The 16,845-nt window shown below is 43.5% G+C and overlaps 1 protein-coding gene across 1 annotated transcript in view; it reads left to right on the forward strand.

Annotated features, from left to right (window-relative positions):
- LOC145341256 (uncharacterized) overlaps window positions 1-16,845 on the forward strand; it is a 294,802-nt gene that overhangs the window by 243,265 nt on the left and 34,692 nt on the right. Inside the window, exons 15-21 of the mRNA XM_080186183.1 lie at window positions 4,934-5,062; window positions 6,633-6,761; window positions 9,764-9,898; window positions 11,099-11,233; window positions 12,202-12,327; window positions 14,705-14,836; window positions 16,091-16,219. Of these exons, the coding sequence (XP_080042309.1) occupies window positions 4,934-5,062; window positions 6,633-6,761; window positions 9,764-9,898; window positions 11,099-11,233; window positions 12,202-12,327; window positions 14,705-14,836; window positions 16,091-16,219 (915 nt within the window). The remainder of the gene's footprint in view (window positions 1-4,933; window positions 5,063-6,632; window positions 6,762-9,763; window positions 9,899-11,098; window positions 11,234-12,201; window positions 12,328-14,704; window positions 14,837-16,090; window positions 16,220-16,845) is intronic.

A 16,845-nucleotide genomic window follows, 5' to 3' on the forward strand; every position in this document is an offset into this window, starting at 1 on the left:
AAGGACAAAACACTGTCAGAGAAGCAGTAGATACAACACAATCCAAGAGAAAGAAACAATACAAGATTGCACAATGTCGAATTCAGAGCAAATCTAATCCCATTCACTGCTGCTCCAGTAATGATGAATAGAATAGTTGTGTTCTCAATACTGTTCCAGCCTAAGTGGAAGTTAGCTACAAGACACATCTTTAAATTTGAAGCTATGCAGGTATTACAGACTATCTAATTACAGGTGAGTTGATGCTGAGACCTTTTGCAACCACCTGTATTCAATGCTTGCAATGAATGGCTATACGGTTCGTGTCTGTGAACTGGATTTTGAGAGCAGCTGTGCCAAAGCCACTGAGATAAACTAGTTTTCAGAGCTCCAGCTCGTCCAGTTATTAGAATATCAGTTACAGGAAGCACCAGTAATCAAAGGCCATCCACCCATGTACCTGTCAGTTAAGTAAACTATCCTGCCCCTCACCCCCGCTCCACAAAGATAAATAACAGTTCTGTTTTCTTTACATTTTGCTTCCTGAAGGATTGACTCCCTCTCGGGTAACTCAATGCCATCTTAACAGCAGCTTGTGACATGATGTTAAAGAGCAGCAAGGGAATACACTTCAGCACCATGTTACTTGGAGACATTCAAACTGGCCACCAGATATTCCAGAGCTTGTAGAGAAATATTTTACTGGGGATAATTTCAAATTGAAAGTTGCTGAAGGCATTTGTTTTTATGTCAAAGTGAAGTTTCCTGGAGCAAAATAGGCAATTTATTGCTCCTACAGATAAATGAATGCTGTGTAAGTTGATTAATTCTGAACATCTCACAAGAACATCATCTATTACAAGGGGAGGCAATGGCCTAGTGATATTACCGCTGGACTATTAATCCAAAAACTCAGCTAACATTCTGGTGATCTGGAGCGAATCCCGACACGGCAGTTGGGGGAATTTGAATTCAGTTAAAAATACCTGAATTAAGAATCTACTGATGACCGTGAAACCATTGTTAATTGTTGGAAAAACCCATCTGGTTCACTAATGTCCTTCAGGGGAAGAAATCTACCGTCCTTACCTAGTCTGGCCTACATGAGCCACAACAATGTTGTTGACTCTTAACTGCCCTCTGCAATGATCTAGGAAGCCATTCAGTTCAAGGATGACTTGGGATGGGCAATAAATGCTGGCCAGCCAGCGACACACATGTCCCATGAATAAAAGATGATGGCAATGACTGAGAGGGGACATGTGAGGCACCAATATTGTTGATTGTCTTCACTCATGTGATGTGTGCTCCTTTGAACTACCTTGTTATCACACACCCATGGTGTTCAATTGTTATAATAATATCCAGTGTATTTTTTAAATTTAAAACTAGTTTCTGCCTATTGAATAAGATGAAGTAATTAGAGTGGGAGAAGGCGTATGTGGGGCATAAACACTGGAAAATGGCAACTTTACAAAGAGAAGGACAGCGAAAAATGATTGAATGATTAGTAAGGATGCAGAAATTAAAATATAAGAGAAAACTAGCTAGAAATATAAAAACAGACAACAATAGTTTCTATAGGTATTTGAAAAGAAAAAGAGTGTGTAAAGTGAGCGCTGGTCCTCTAGTGAGTGAGACTGGAATTGATAATGAAAAGTAAGGAAGTGGAACGTGATATTTTGGCTGATATTTTATGACCTTGCTCTGGTGAGACATGTCAAATCCCACCCAAGGCCAACGGAGAATTCCGTTCTGTGAGTTGCGCCCACACCGATTCCAGTGTAGGCGTGCTGGTAAAATTTCGGTCTTTGTATCCATTCTCATTGTAAAGTTTTAAGTTTATTTATTAGTTACAGATAGGCTTATATTCACAATGCAATGAAATTGCTGTGAAATTCCCCTAGTCGCCACATTCCTGTGCCTATTCGGGTACATTGCTGGAGAATTTAGCCAATTCGCCGAACCTGCTCATCTTTAGACAGTGGGAGGAAACCAGAGCAGCTGGGGGAAACCCAAACTGGCACAGAGAGAATGTGCAAACTGCACACAGGCAGTGACCAAAGCTGGGAATTGAACCTAAGGTACATAGAGGATACATATAACATTCCAGAAATCATGTGAAAGGGAGGGAGGAACTTCCAACAATCATTATCAGAAGGGAAAGGATACTGAGAAAATTATTAGAACTAAAAGCTGACAAATCATCTGGTCCCAACAGGCTTTATCCTAGGGTCTTAACAGAAGCAACTGCTGAATTAGTAGGTGCCTTAATTTTCCGAAATTCTCCAGATTCTGAAAAAGGACATCATATTGGAAAATTACGAAAATGACTCCTCTACTCAAGAAAGGAAGGAGACAGAAAACAGGAAATTACAGACCAGTCAGTCTAACATCTCTTATAGGGAAAAGTGTCAAAATTATGAAGGAGGTTAAAGCAGGATGTTTAGAAAATCTCAATGTAATCAGGCAGAGTCAACATGGTTTTGTAAAGGAAATGGAGAGAGTTGCAGAACTCTGAGGTCGAGAAAGTTCTGGGTGTGCTGATGCACAAATCAGAAAAGAAAGGTATTTGGGTACAGCAAGATATTAGGACGGCAGTTGGAATGTTGTTATTTATTGCAAGGAGAATAGGATGTAGAGGTAGGGCTATTTTGCTACAACTCTACAGGGCAGTGAGACATACCGAGAATATAACCTAGTTTTGGTCTCCTTATTTAAGAAAGGACATCAGAGCTCAGAGCTCTGCAGGCCCTCGGTAGGTGAATGGCTGAGTTTCTCACCTGAGGCCCTGCCTGCCCAAGTGTGAAATTGCGTCTGGGTGGGTTCCCGGGAAGGGTGGGAGGGGGAAATCCCATCTGTTCAATTTTTACTCCCTCCCCACCTCAGAACCTGCATTGGGAGAGGTGGGGGGTGGGGGGTGGGGGTGGGTGGGGTGGGGGGGGGGGGGGGTTGGTGGGGGCAGGGGGCAATCGTTAAAATTAAATTTTGTCTAATGTGTACAATTCCAAAACGTTTGCTGAAGTTACTATAGACCAATAGAAGGACCATTGAGATAACTGCATAACTATGGTTTCAGCAGCATTCCTATGAAATAATGCTGCGAGCAGCTCAGAGAAAATTTACAATCTTATTGTTCTGTCATTCTTTCTATTTCAACGCAAAATATTTGCGTGCTTTGCCACTCGAAAGCATAAAATCTGCTAAATTAATTGTAAGTTTCCAGATTGAATATGTGTAGTTGCATTGCATCCAGCAAATGTTTTGATGGGACAGAAACATCTTGAATTGTGAGCAATTGTAGGGGTACTACCCTTCTGAGAAAGGGATAGAATGATGGAGAGGGCCCGGGCAGAAATCTTGTCAGAGAATTAATTCAGACTAAATGAGCTGAATAGCCATCAAGTGTTCTATATTGTATTAAAACTTGACTGTTGGAGTGAGCTGAATCAGACGGGAAAACCTGTGTGGAACTCCCTGGCTTTAAAACTCTTTTTCTTGCCTGATTAAACAGCATTCTGAGCAATTCCAAAGTGTTGGCAAAGATCACACAGCCAGCTGGGGGGGGGGGGTGGGACCTAAACACACCAGCAAAGCCAGAACTCTGAGATTGAGTGCCTGGATCCCAAAGTCAACTTTAATGAGCCTCCTTCCCCCTCAGGGACATTGGGACCATCCCCACAGAGATTGGGATACACCTCCAAGCATTGCAGCAGTCCTTCCCCTTGCAGACATTGATTTGATTTATTATTGTCACATATATTAGTAAACAGGAAAAAAATATTGTTCCTTGCGCTCTATACAGACAAGGCATACTGTTCATAAAGAAGGAAACAAGAGAGTGCACAGTGTAGTGTTACAGTCATAGCTAGGATGTAGAGAAAGATCAACTTAATGCGAGATAGGTCCATTCAGAAGTCTGATGGCAGCAGGGAAGAAGCTGCTCTTGAGTTGGTTGGTACGTGACCTCAGACTTTTGTATCTTTTTCTCAATGGAAGAAGTTGAAAGAGAGAATGTCCAGGGTGCGTGGAGTCCTTGATTATGCTGGTTGCTTTACCAAGGCAGCAGGAAGTCTAGACAGAGTCAATGGATGGGAGGCTGGTTTGAGTGATGGACTGGGCTTCATTCACGATCCTTTGTAATTCCTTGCAGTCTTGGACAGAGCAGGAGCCATACCAAGCTGTGATACAACCAGAAAGCGTGCTCTCTATGGTGCATCTGGTGAAAGTCATAGCAGACATACCAAATTTCCTTAGCCTTCTGAGAAAGTAGAGGCGTTGGTGGGCTTTCTTAACCATACTGTTGGCATGGGGGGACCAGGACAGGTTGATGCTGATCTAGACACCTAAATACTTAAAGCTGTTGACTATTTGAGCTCTCCCCTCTCCTGCCCACCACACAGAAGGGGAACCACCCTCACAATTGTGGAGGGTAATCTCTCCTGCTGGAACCCCCTTCATGTGCCCCCTAAGCATTGCCAGGGTGCCAGAAGGCACTGCCCAGCCTTATCTCTCAACCTATGGGGTCTATAGGCACCTCTGCATCCCTGCATGGTCACCATGACTGATTTCTGCTTTGGTAAACCAGTGGTGATATGTGTTGGCATGACATCATGCCACCGGGGTGGTGGGGAGGATACATTGTGGGCAAACTCTACTGAGTCAAGCCCAAGAATTACACTTAGGTATGTTATAATGTCTGGAGATCAGGTTAAGGCTCGTTCTGGGAATGTACCTGATTATGTCACTGGTAGGGGGTGGGGAAGATCTCAAACTTAGATCTCACTAGCACAAATCCCTTTTTTCCTGGCCATTCATGAGATTTAGTGGCCATCATGGAATTTGCACCCATGGCTAACAGGGCTGCCAGATCAAGGCTTTGATGTCACGTTTGCAAGATGTCAGTGACTTTCAGCTCATTGTCTGCTGCTGTTTTTTTATTTCTCTTCCTTAGCCTGTCCCCAGGGTACCTTTGGGAAGGACTGCAATAGCATCTGCAAGTGTCAGAATGGAGGAACCTGTGATACGGTCAAAGGGACATGTCGTTGCCCACCTGGAATTGCTGGGGAATTTTGTGAAGATGGTTTGTATCCCTCTGTTCAAAAAATCCATCCAGTGTTCCCGAGTTAGGCAGGTCCTTTATCACTGTTATGTCTATCTCCTCAGTTTTTCCAATCCCTGCCCCTGGGCCTTATTGAATTGCAACCAATAGAGAAAAAAATTAATGGAGAGGAGCACATGGCCACAAGGCAGTCCCCTTGATTGGTCCAATGTTTGCTGTATCCAGACACTCTCCATACAATGCACAACAAAACCAGGAAACTCTGTTCCTCTATCTGGCGAACTGTCTTTCTCCTGTGATGGAGGCACAGTCAGATATGGCTTTCAAAAGAGAATTGGGGAAATTATTTAAGAGAAGAAAATGCAAGGCTATGGGGAAGAGTCAGGGGAGTGAGACAAGTCAAATTACTCTCGCAGAAAGCCACCATGAATACAATGGGCTGAATGGCTTCTTTTCGAGTTGTATGTTTCTATGTTCCTCTCGTTTCAAAAGTTATGGGGAGAAAGCAAGATTAGGCTATTGAGTTGGATGATCAGCCCATGATTGTAATGAATGGCGGAACAGGCTGGAAGGGCCAAATGGTCTCCTTCTGCTCCTATTTTCTATGTTTCTATGTTTCCTTCTGTTCAATTTACCTCTTCCCCTGTTCAACATGTATTCTGTTGCTCTTTATCATTTTCCCATCTGTTGCTATTAAACTTTTTTTGTCATGTAAAACAAAAATTAAATCATAATAGTGCAGAAGTGGCCATTTGGCCCATCCAGTCTGCACTAATTCCTGACAGGATTTCTACCCAGGCCTTGTCCCTATCCCTGTAACCTACATACCTTATCATTGCTAATTGCTCTAACCTACACATTTTTGGACAGTAAGGGACAATTTAACCTAATGGACAATCCACCTAATCCGCACATCTTTGGACTGTGGCAGGAATCCAGAGCACCCAGAAGAAACTCACGCAGACATAGAGAGAACTTACAATCTCCACAGAGACAGTGACTTGAGGCCAGAAGCGAACCCGGGTCCCTAATGCTGTGAGGCAGCTGTGCTAACCACTACACCACCAGATGAACCAGACCATATGACCATCCCTACTCCTACATTTAAAAGAAAAACAGGCAGAAACAGAATGTTTCTTGTTATTCAGAAATGTTTTGTCTTTAACAGCCAACCCAGAAATCCATTCCCTTTAATTGGTCCCAAATCTTGCCTGCTTGAATTCTGTCTTTGTCCGGTTGTCATGGTTTTAACTATTGCAGTTACTTTTTCCACCCGTATGCAGTCTCACATACCTTTGACATTCCTTTTCTTCCAAGCCAGAAGAACCCAGTCATTCCCGAAGTCATCCATTCTGATTTTCCTGTTTTCCCACCAATTTCTGCAGTTGCACATTCAACAGAAGAAAATATCATCTGCAGATAAACTGGTTTGTGCTAGAAAGAAAATTTGTCACAGCTTGGAGTTGCAAGTCCAATTTGGAAGTCTGAATTGGACAAGATCTTCCTCCCAACTTATTGGCTCCCAAGTTTTGATGATACGGAATTGCTAACTCTATATGTTTGGTGAAGCTATTCTTTTTCTTGTTGTTAGGTTGTCCAAAAGGATTCTTTGGGAAAGGCTGTAACAAACGATGTAACTGTGCCAGCAATGGCTACTGTCACCGATTCTATGGGGCTTGTTTCTGTGATCCTGGACTGTATGGACGCTTCTGCCATTTACGTGAGTATGGATTGGCACGTTCCATATAATGCTCACTGCTAATGAATAATCATTGATTGGAATTAGATCTTATTCCATGGTGAGTTTTTTTTTGTGTGGTAAGGAATGCCATTGCAAGAAATTGCTGAAATGAGCACCTTTAGATCAAATACAGCCGAGGCAGATGTAGAATAAAGTACCATCTCCCTAATAATAAGCTCAATAAGAAGTCTCACAACACCAGATTAAAGTCCAACAGGTTTATTTGGAATCAGAAGCTTTTGGAGCACTGCTCCTTCATCAGGTGAATGGAGGTAGGTTCACAACCATGGCATATATAGGCAAAGACACAATTGCAAGATAATTACAGATCAGAATGTGAAGCATGGTTAGAATCCAAGTCTTTACAGGAAATCAAGTTTTTGAGGAATGCAATCTGTAATTATCTTGCAATTGCATCTTTTCTTATATATGTCGTGTTTGTGAACCTACCCCCACTCACCAGAAGAAGGAGCGGTCCTCCAAAAGCTTGTGATTCCAAATAAACCTGTTGGATTTTAGTCTGGTCTTGTGAGACTTCTTACTGTGCCCACCCCAGTCCAATGCCAGCATCTCCACATTATAACAATAAGCTGTACACCCTCATCTACATTTGTACAATTTCTTTCCATTCCGCACATCCATCATATCTACTTTGACAGGTTGCTATTTTGCATCTAATGATGGGAAATTTTGTGACTTTGTTAGATGTGTGATTTGATTACAGTTAGTAGGTGAAAACCTTGTCGTTGAGAGGTAGCTTTTGAAGACGGGCTACTGTAATGTTTTCCTTAAGTGTATGTTAGCATTCGCATCTGGTCCCAAGTTCTGGAAATATCAGCCACAGTAGTGAGCCTGACCACCACTTCTGCCACAGATGTTGCACTGATCCTTCATGAGGTTAATGCCTTGGAATGTCAAAACAGGGCAATGTTCCTCAAATCCACATGAAACTGTAACCTCTGCTCCACTGAATTTCCAATGGAAGTCCATCAAAGGTGCCATTTTCGACCCCAGCCATAACGTTGCCTCCACGATTAAATTTTGGTGACGGTCCCAGGAGTGGCTCATGCATGCAGGTATTATTACTTTCTGACTTTCTGACAAGTTACCACCATTATGATTAATATTCAGCCAAGGTCAATATGGCTAAAAGGTTAAGACCAGTCTCGGGAAGTTCCCCAGATTGGTGCAGTCCAGTGTTGACATTCTCTTAGCATACTGCTCAGTAATCTCACCAATTTAACTCCGGCTATGTTTGCTGCCATTGAAACCTCAGGGGATCCACTCATTGCACATGCAGTCACAATGTCTATGACAGGTAGCTGCCTGCATCAAAGAACAATATTTTGGCTACCCACCAACTGCTGCCCCGTTCCCAACCCTTCACTGCCTCACTCGCTCACCACCCTTTTATCTCCCACTCACTGCTCCTCTTGTGAATCCTCTTGCCGTCCCAGTCCCATCCCTTAAACCCTCACCACCTTGCTCAACCTGAGTGGGAGAGGAGGTGAGGATGGACCAAAGCAGCAGGCGGGGTGACGAGAGGGGAAAGAGCGAGTGAGGTGGGGCGGATGGTGAGCAGGGGGTGGCAACAATAGGCAGACACCAATAACGTCAACAGCAACAACTTCCTGTTCCAGTACAGCGGCTGGAGAAATAGGCCAGAATTCTCTGGTCTCGTACAGTCCTCTATCACTGCCAGCAGCGAGAATGGAGAATTTGGCGCTCAGCTAAATCTCCATTCACAGCAGCGGGGCTGGAAAATTCCAGGTGCGGGTGAGTGCGGAAAATTCTGGCCACAATGTTTAAACACCACTTTATCAAAAATATTCACCCATTGCAGAAGGCAGCGATGACTGCATCTCTGAATCCATCAGCGGGATCTTTCTGTTTCTTCAGCGGAGCAGCCATTGAGCAATGCAAAATAGCCATTGACTTTGACGGGACCGTGAAAAATCCCACCAGTGGCCAATAACAAGCTGCCTCCGCTGCTGGAAAACCCACCACAGTGAGGCTGGAAAATCCCAGAACATTTCCTTCTATCACCATCGCAGACTTCCTCCAAATAATGGAATTTATCTATGATAACAGCCTGCAAACTTTTGAAATGTCCCCAGATTTCTTTCTCTACTCTTTTGGTCAGTGCTTTGATTGTCTATGACATGTCTCCAGCATTATTGTGGAAGCTTCATTATTTTTCTATTTAATTCAGAGAGGCTTGGTCAGAAAGCAACTTTAAATCATTTTCCATCATTTTACTGCTACAAATAGAATTTGGAATTCTCTGACATTTTCCAATGTTGTACTTAGCCAGCTGTCCAGCTGGAATTCTCTGACCATGCCTGTGGCTGGGATTCTCCAGTCCCGCTGCAGTGAATGGGTTAGGTTTAGGTTTTACGTCTATTGATTTGTATCACAAGTAGGCTTACATTAACACTGCAATGAAGTTACTGTGAAAATCCCCTAGTTGTTACACTTCGGCAAATGTTGAGGTATACGGAGGGAGTATTTAGCAAGGCCAAAGCACCCAACCAGCTCATCTTTCAGACTGTGGGAAGAAACCAGAGCACCCGGAGGAAATCCACACAGACATGGGGAGAACGTGCAGACTCCACACAGACAGTGACCCAAGCTGGGAATAGAACCCAGGTCCCTGGCACTGTGCGGTAGCAGTACTAACCACTGTGCCAGCCCGGAAATTTGGCTAAGCACTGAATTCATCATTCTTGCTGGCAGCAGTGGTGGGAGGCTTCTAATATCGGAGAATCTGAGCCTCCATTAACAGCAGCGGGACTGAAAAATCCCAGTCACAGGCAAGGTCAGAAAATTCCAGCTCACACATTGTCACTTCCTGCTTTCTCCCTGAGTAAGAAAAAACAAGACAGATGTTAGAGAGGATAATATCATTGGGTGACTGGGTGTTCATTTACTTTCTCCACAAAGTCAATTCTAAGATGCAAGAAATGTCTGCTCTTTTTCAGCTTGTCCTAAGTGGGCATTTGGACCTGGATGTTCCAAGGAATGTCAGTGTGTGCAGGCACATGCAGCAGGCTGTGACCCCAAGAATGGCACATGTATTTGTAAACCAGGTTTCCATGGCCTCGGATGTGGAAAAGGTACATGTGTGTTGCTGAGGAGCTATTACATGGCTATTAAGAATTTGTACTTTCAGCATTGTGGGCGGAATTTTCAGGCCATTCGTGCCAGTGGGATTTCCTGTTCCCATTGCATGGAGCAGAGATTTGACTGGGCACCACATTCTCCATTCTCACTTGCAGTGGCAACAGAAGTGAGTGGCTGGAAAATTCGTCCTGTACCTGTGAGTTGCCATTCTCCTCCTTGCCAGCATGGCTCTAATAAATCTTCCAATAGAGACAATGGAAGCAGTTCACTTGAACATAAGAACTAGGAGCAGGAGTAGGCCATCTGGCCCCTCCAACCTACTCCGCCATTCAATAAGATCTTCTCGTGGACTCAGCTCTATTTACCCGTCTGCTCAACATAACCCTTAATTCCTTTACTGTTCAAAAATTTATCTACCCTTGCCTTACAAACGTTCAATGAGGTGGTCTCAAGTGCTTCACTGGGCAGGGCTTGCATGCCATCTGGCATAGGGAGGGAGAGAATGCATTTAATAAATCCCATTCACCTTTTGGCACAGTAACATAGAAACTAGAAGTAGGACTAAGCTGTTTGGCCCTTTAAGCCTGCTCCACCATTCATTTTGATCATGGCTGACCATCAAATTCAATATTCTGATCTCCCTCCCCATATCCGTTTGATCCCTTTAGCCTCAAGAGCTATATCTAATTTCTTCTCGAAATCAGACAACATTTTGGCCTCAACTACATTCTGTGGTAGAGAATTCCACATATTCACCACCCTCTGGGTGAAGAAATTTCTCCTCACCAGTCATTTCTCCTCAAACTATGACACCTAGTTCTGGAAATTTGCATTTGTGTCCAACAAGCATTATTGTGTTTGGTACAAACTATCTTGGTTTTATGGTCCTGATTTATCGTGTTATTAACAATGGATAGATATTAACGTTAACTTTCTGTTACAAAACTGTTGCCAAAGAAAATTGATGGCTAACGTGAATTGCTGCCTCAAGTTGGCAAAGTAGCATTTCAGAGACAACCCACTGGCACTTTGTTTGGGGTCTGACTCTGAGGGACAAGCACATTCATAGTGTCAAGAAAAGAACTATTTATTATAACGTAATGGAAAGTATAATCCTTGCTGGAACTACCCGAACCGGCTGAAAGGATGAAAACAATTCTCCTTTTCACTTAAAAGGATAATTATTTCTACAGAATGCAATGTTGGCTTCTACGGTGCGGGCTGTAAATTCCATTGTGACTGTGCGATCGGTGTGCCATGTGATCATGAGACTGGCGAGTGTAAACAACAGTGCCCACCAGGGTTCCACGGAGAGCGATGCCAGTTGAGTAAGTATTTGAGTCAGAGGGTCAGGATGCGTGGCAGCGCAGTGGTTAACATTGCTACTTCACAACGCCAAGGAGCCAGGTCCAACTGCGGCCTCAGGTGACTGTGCGGAGTCTGCACACTGTCCCCATGTCTGTCTCCGGGTGCACTGGTTTCATCCAACACTCCAGAAGATGTGCGGGTTAGGTTGATTGGCTGTGCAAAATTGCCACTTAATGTCACGGCGATTAGGAGGATAAAGGCTGAGGCTGAGGGGAGAGCTGATACAAATTATGAGAGGCGTAGACAGGGTTGATAGTCAGAGGCTTTTTCCCAGAGTGGAAATGTCAATTGCAAGGGGGCACAGATTCAAGGTGAGAGGGGGAACGTTTAACAAAAATGCGCGGGAGAAGTTTTTCATGTAGAGGGTGGTGGATATCTGAGATGCGCTGCCAGAGGAGGTGGAAGCAGGCACACTAAGCAATATTTAAGAGGCATTTGGATGGGTACATGAATAGGGAGGGAGCAGAGGGAAATGGGATGAGTAAGGGCAGCTTTTTTATTGAGTACAGTTAGGGCATCATGATCGGCACAGACTTGGAGGGCTGGAGGGCTTGTCCCTGTGCTGTATTTTCTTTGTTCTTACATACATGGGGTTATGTGGATAGGGCATAGGCGGGATTGCTGTCAGTACTGGCTCGATGGCCGAATGGCCTGCCAGCTGCAGTTGTAAATGTGCCTAGTTTGGGGGCGTTTAAGAGATCTGTGGATAGGTTTATGGACGAAATGGGATTGGTTTAGATTAGTGGGTTAGTGTTTTTTTTAAAAGCTGGTCGGCGCAACATCGTGGGCCGAAGGGCCTGTTCTGCGCTGTAATGTTCTATGTTCTATGTTTTGCACTGTAGGGATTCTATGATGCAGTGTGACAAAAATGGTTTAATTTAATATTGCTGCAACCCACCTTCTTGCTAACTCCTCTTGTTATCGACAGTTTGTAACTCCGGGAGATTTGGGATTAACTGCAGAGAAAGTTGTGACTGTGGCGGGGCACCTTGCGACTCACGGACTGGCCAGTGTATGTGCCCTGCAGGCAAAACGGGATTGTCCTGTGAAATAGGTAAGGCAGCTCCAAACTTACCATGACTTCTCACTGTTGTTACTGTAAAAAGTTGTAGACAATTGAAAATAATAAACAGTGATGTGTTAACCCTGAAATGTCACTGATATGAATGCGTCTGAGTGCATCATGAAATCCTGCTTGAAGTAAGAACAGTGCCCTGGAATGATCATTGTGGAAGATAAAAAGTTAAAGTTTATTTATTAGTGTCACAAATAAGTTTACATTAACACTGCAGTGTAGTTACTGTGAAAACCCCGCACATCTTTCAGAAAATGGGAGGAAACCGGAGCACCCGGAGGAAAGCCAGAGAAATGATGTTATCAGTTCATAAACCATCCACTTTCACCATCCTGCCTGAAATTTTGGGATGGGACCTCAACGGGCAAAGAGTCATTTTGTACCACCTCAGATCAAAATGTTCAGTAAGGCCGGACTATTGGGCAGAATTTTCTCACCCCAAGACCGGAAAATCCCACCCGAGGTCAGTGGATCTTTGAATGGTCCTGTCCCACCCGCTATGATTCCTGAGGCGGGAAGATTCCACCCTGTAACGTTGTCATCAATGACAACGTTTCAATAGCAAATATATAACTTTGCCTGATTAGGACCCAGGTAATCAAACATCCAAAATAATGGTAGCTAGGAAAAGACCCTACATTCAACAAGCCTGTCCCACACAATTTGATACTTTCTGCATCACAGTGTATACATTCTGTGCCCTACATGAAACTATACGATCTGGGACAGGTTAAAAACCAGGTAAAACCCTGGACCAATTTGTTCTCTGATTTTGTTAGGTGGCCACTCTGGCACTGATAATTCAATGCTGTACCTCCTTTAATGCAATTACGATACATTCATCCAGGTTGTGATGTGACGTGTGTTTCACATGATATTGGGTCGACTGGGTAAGATGTGAATGGCTCTCAATCATCCTCCCCCAACCATCCTCATTTTCAAAATTCATTTTTATGGGATTTGGGCATCGCTGGCTAGGCCAGCATTTACTGCCCATCCCTACTGAGCTTTCAGAAGGTGGTGGTGAGCTGCCTTCTTGAAATGCTGCAGTCCGTGAGGTGTACGCACACACACATGTGCTGTTAGGGAGGGAATTTCAGGTATTTGACCCAGCAACAGTGAAAGAATGACAATATATAGCCAAGTCAGGATGTTGAGTGACTTGGAGGGGAACTTCCAGGTGGTGGTGTTCTCTGAGAACTGCTGCACTTGTCTTTCTAGATGGTAGTGGTCATGGGTTTGCAAGGTGCTGTCTAAGGAACCTTGGTTAGCTCCTGCAATGCATCAAAAACAGATGATCTGTTCATTCATGCATTTGCTTTTATTGTGTCTTTGCAGACTGCAGATTTGCAGGCATATTTACCTATATAATACTCTGCACTTCAAAAATAACCCATTGGTTGTTTAACCTGTCCAAGATCATATAGTTTGTGACTCCAGATGATTTGCTATACAAATGTAAGTTCTTTCTTTCAGTGAACCCAATTGAAAAGTAATCCTCAACATCTTGGATGAAATGCAGTCCCCTGTTTTCCTTGGAGGGACGCTTTTATTTCATGTATTGAAATAAAATAATTGTGCGAATTTCCTCTGGCCACATTTCAGTTGAATTCTTATCGCAACATCAGTCTGAAGCTTGGAATTACTCGGAAGCAAGGGATTAAGAAAAGAGTACATATAAAGCACATTGTCTGAAGCACATTCAAAGTGTGCTTAGGTAATATATGAATAAAACATGATTAATATTCATCTTACAAATTACACTTAAAGTACATCCATTGAATAAATGTGTGAAGCATATCTAAGGTAGAGTAGAATTCTCAACTTGTGGCCCTGCAACCAAAGTTGGACAGTTTCTATAACAGGCAGCTGTCTCACAACTGGACATGACCGTACAAAATGAAGGAACATAAGGCACATCAACTGTGTATTACCCAGGGCGGCACTGTGGTTAGCACTGCTACCTCACAGCTCCAGGGACCTGAGTTCAATTCCAGCCTCAGGCGTTTGTGTGGAGTTTGCATGTTCTCCACATGTCTGTGTGGGTTTCCTCTGGATGCCCTGGTTTCCTCCCACAGTCCATAGATGTGCAGGTTAGGTGGATTGACCATGCTTAATTACTTCTTAATGCCCCAAGATGTACAGGTTAAGGGGATTAGTGGGGTAAATACATGAGGTTATGGGCACAGGGCCTGGGTGGGATGCTTTGTCAGAGTTGGACAGACTCAATGGGCTGAATGGCCTCCTTCTGCACTGTAGGGATTCTGTGAATATAATGATGTATGTATACAGTGTGCAATGTGATTGCCTAAACTAACTTGTATGAAGCATCTGATTTCTCACTTTCTTCAAACAGATTGCCCAGCTGGACGCTGGGGCATAAACTGCCAGTTCTCCTGTCGTAGTTGTGAAAATGGAGGTGTTTGTAACAAGTTGCTCGGGACTTGTGACTGCGCTGCAGGATTCACCGGAGCACTTTGTCAGGACAGTGAGTATCCATCGTTAAAATCACTGCAGCATGTCTGAATGATGGATTATTCAGATGAAATGGCCTGATTTGACACCGCTGACATGATCTGCTTTTATTAATAATTGTTATAATGTTTAAAGATCCAGATTTAATTTCTTCTTGTTTCTTTGACTCTTTTACTCCCTGTCAGAAACTCTGTATTCCATGGTTGACTGTAGAGTTAAGCAGTTCCTTCCCCAGTCACCAGAAGATCTCAGTTATCTCCCTCATCACCCTGAATCAATGTCCCAGGTATGCCAGTGGCCTTTGAGCACCTGGTATGAGCTTAGGCAGTGAGGGTTGGCTTATCATTCCATCACTGAAGACATCACAACTGAGCTAACATTGGTTCTATTCTCACCTGTCCACACACACACACACACACACACATACACCCTTTCCAGTATTGAACAACAATAAGACAGGCAATCATTAGTTAACTTTATTAACATGCTATCTGACTCAGGGGAGTTGAGGCCAATTATAGACCTCAACTGCTGGCCCAGCTGTGTTAACTTAGCATAAGCCAGAATCAACCTTATGGTCTTTATGGCTTATTATTGCAAGGGGTGTGGCATTCCTTGCATTACTATGGCGACTACACTTCAGAAGTGCTTCATTGGCAGTAAAGCATTTTGACACGATCATTTCAAAAAAAATTTGAAAAGCCCAAAGTTTTTTTTCCCCTTTTGGTCATTAAACTGTGTTCCATTCAAATGACTGGTTATGTGCCTCCCTTGGTTCAATGGTATCTCTCTTCCCTCCAAATCAGTAGATTGTGGGTTCAAGTTTGGAGACTTGAGGACATAATCCAGGCTGACGGTGCAGTACCGAAGGAGTGCTGTAATGTTGGAGGTGCATTTTGGAGGTAATATCAGAGATATTAAACTGAGGGCCCTCTCAGGTGGACATTTGAATCCCTTGGTGCCTTTTGAAGAAGAACATTTGTTCATTTCTGTTTGTGGAACCTGCAGATGTGCAAATTGACTACCACATTTCCTGCGCCACAACCAAAACTAGATTCGTTGGGCACATTCTGAAGTGAATTACGACTTTCAGTGAACTAGATAATTCTTCCTATTGGTTTTGTGTAACAGATCTATTAATCAGCAGATACCTTGCTGCAAAAAGAAATGTCTGAATGCACCATAGTCATCCACTCTTCTAAAACCACCATGATTCAGTGATCTGGATTTTAATCTGCTCTTTCTCCTTCCTTTGCTTTGCTCCCAGCTTGCCCCCTGGGTTATTATGGACCATCTTGTCAGTATCCCTGCCGCTGTGCAAATGACACGCAGTGTAACGCTGTAACTGGAGACTGTGTCTGTGGCCCTGGGAGGATGGGACGTGACTGCAAAGCTTGTAAGTTACAGCACTAAAGAACCACATGTCTCGTCTGTGCTGCATTCTAGCGGTGAACATAAAACATGGATAAGATTCTCCTTCATAGGTGGATTCATGAGGATGAAATACGAAGTTGGCAAGGATGCAAAATGAGCAGCAGTAGACCATTGGCCTTTTGTACACCCACTGAAGCCAATGGAGAGGAACATTGAACAACTTGGGCCCCTCCATCCATGCTGTGCCCTCGGTGGAGATGAATTTCACTTGTTTGAGTTTAAGAGTTGGAGGAGTTAATATGTGAAGTTTATAGTTAGGATTTTACGTTAGTAACTCAGACATCAATGACGCACATTCTATGTAAAGAATATATATACACATCGCATGAATAGATAAGTTTGAAGTTTTCGCTCTACAAAAAAGATCCTCTTCTTCAGTGTGTTGACTTCTGATTGGTACAATGTCCATGAGTGTTGTTGCAAACTTATATTCAGCTGAGATTTTGAGTTGGACGGTTCCGGAAGAATTTTCAGTCATTCAGTGAGGCAGCTTGAATTTGAAGCCAGTTGCAATTAGCTTACTGCAAGTTTCAAACAGACTTGTTCCAGCTGTCTGCACTAGCAAGGGATAGACCCGAATCGTGTGTG

The sequence above is a fragment of the Carcharhinus amblyrhynchos genome, chromosome 3 (assembly GCF_965287045.1).
Source record: "Carcharhinus amblyrhynchos chromosome 3, sCarAmb.v2.hapA, whole genome shotgun sequence".
In the NCBI taxonomy this organism is placed as follows: Eukaryota; Metazoa; Chordata; class Chondrichthyes; order Carcharhiniformes; family Carcharhinidae; genus Carcharhinus; species Carcharhinus amblyrhynchos.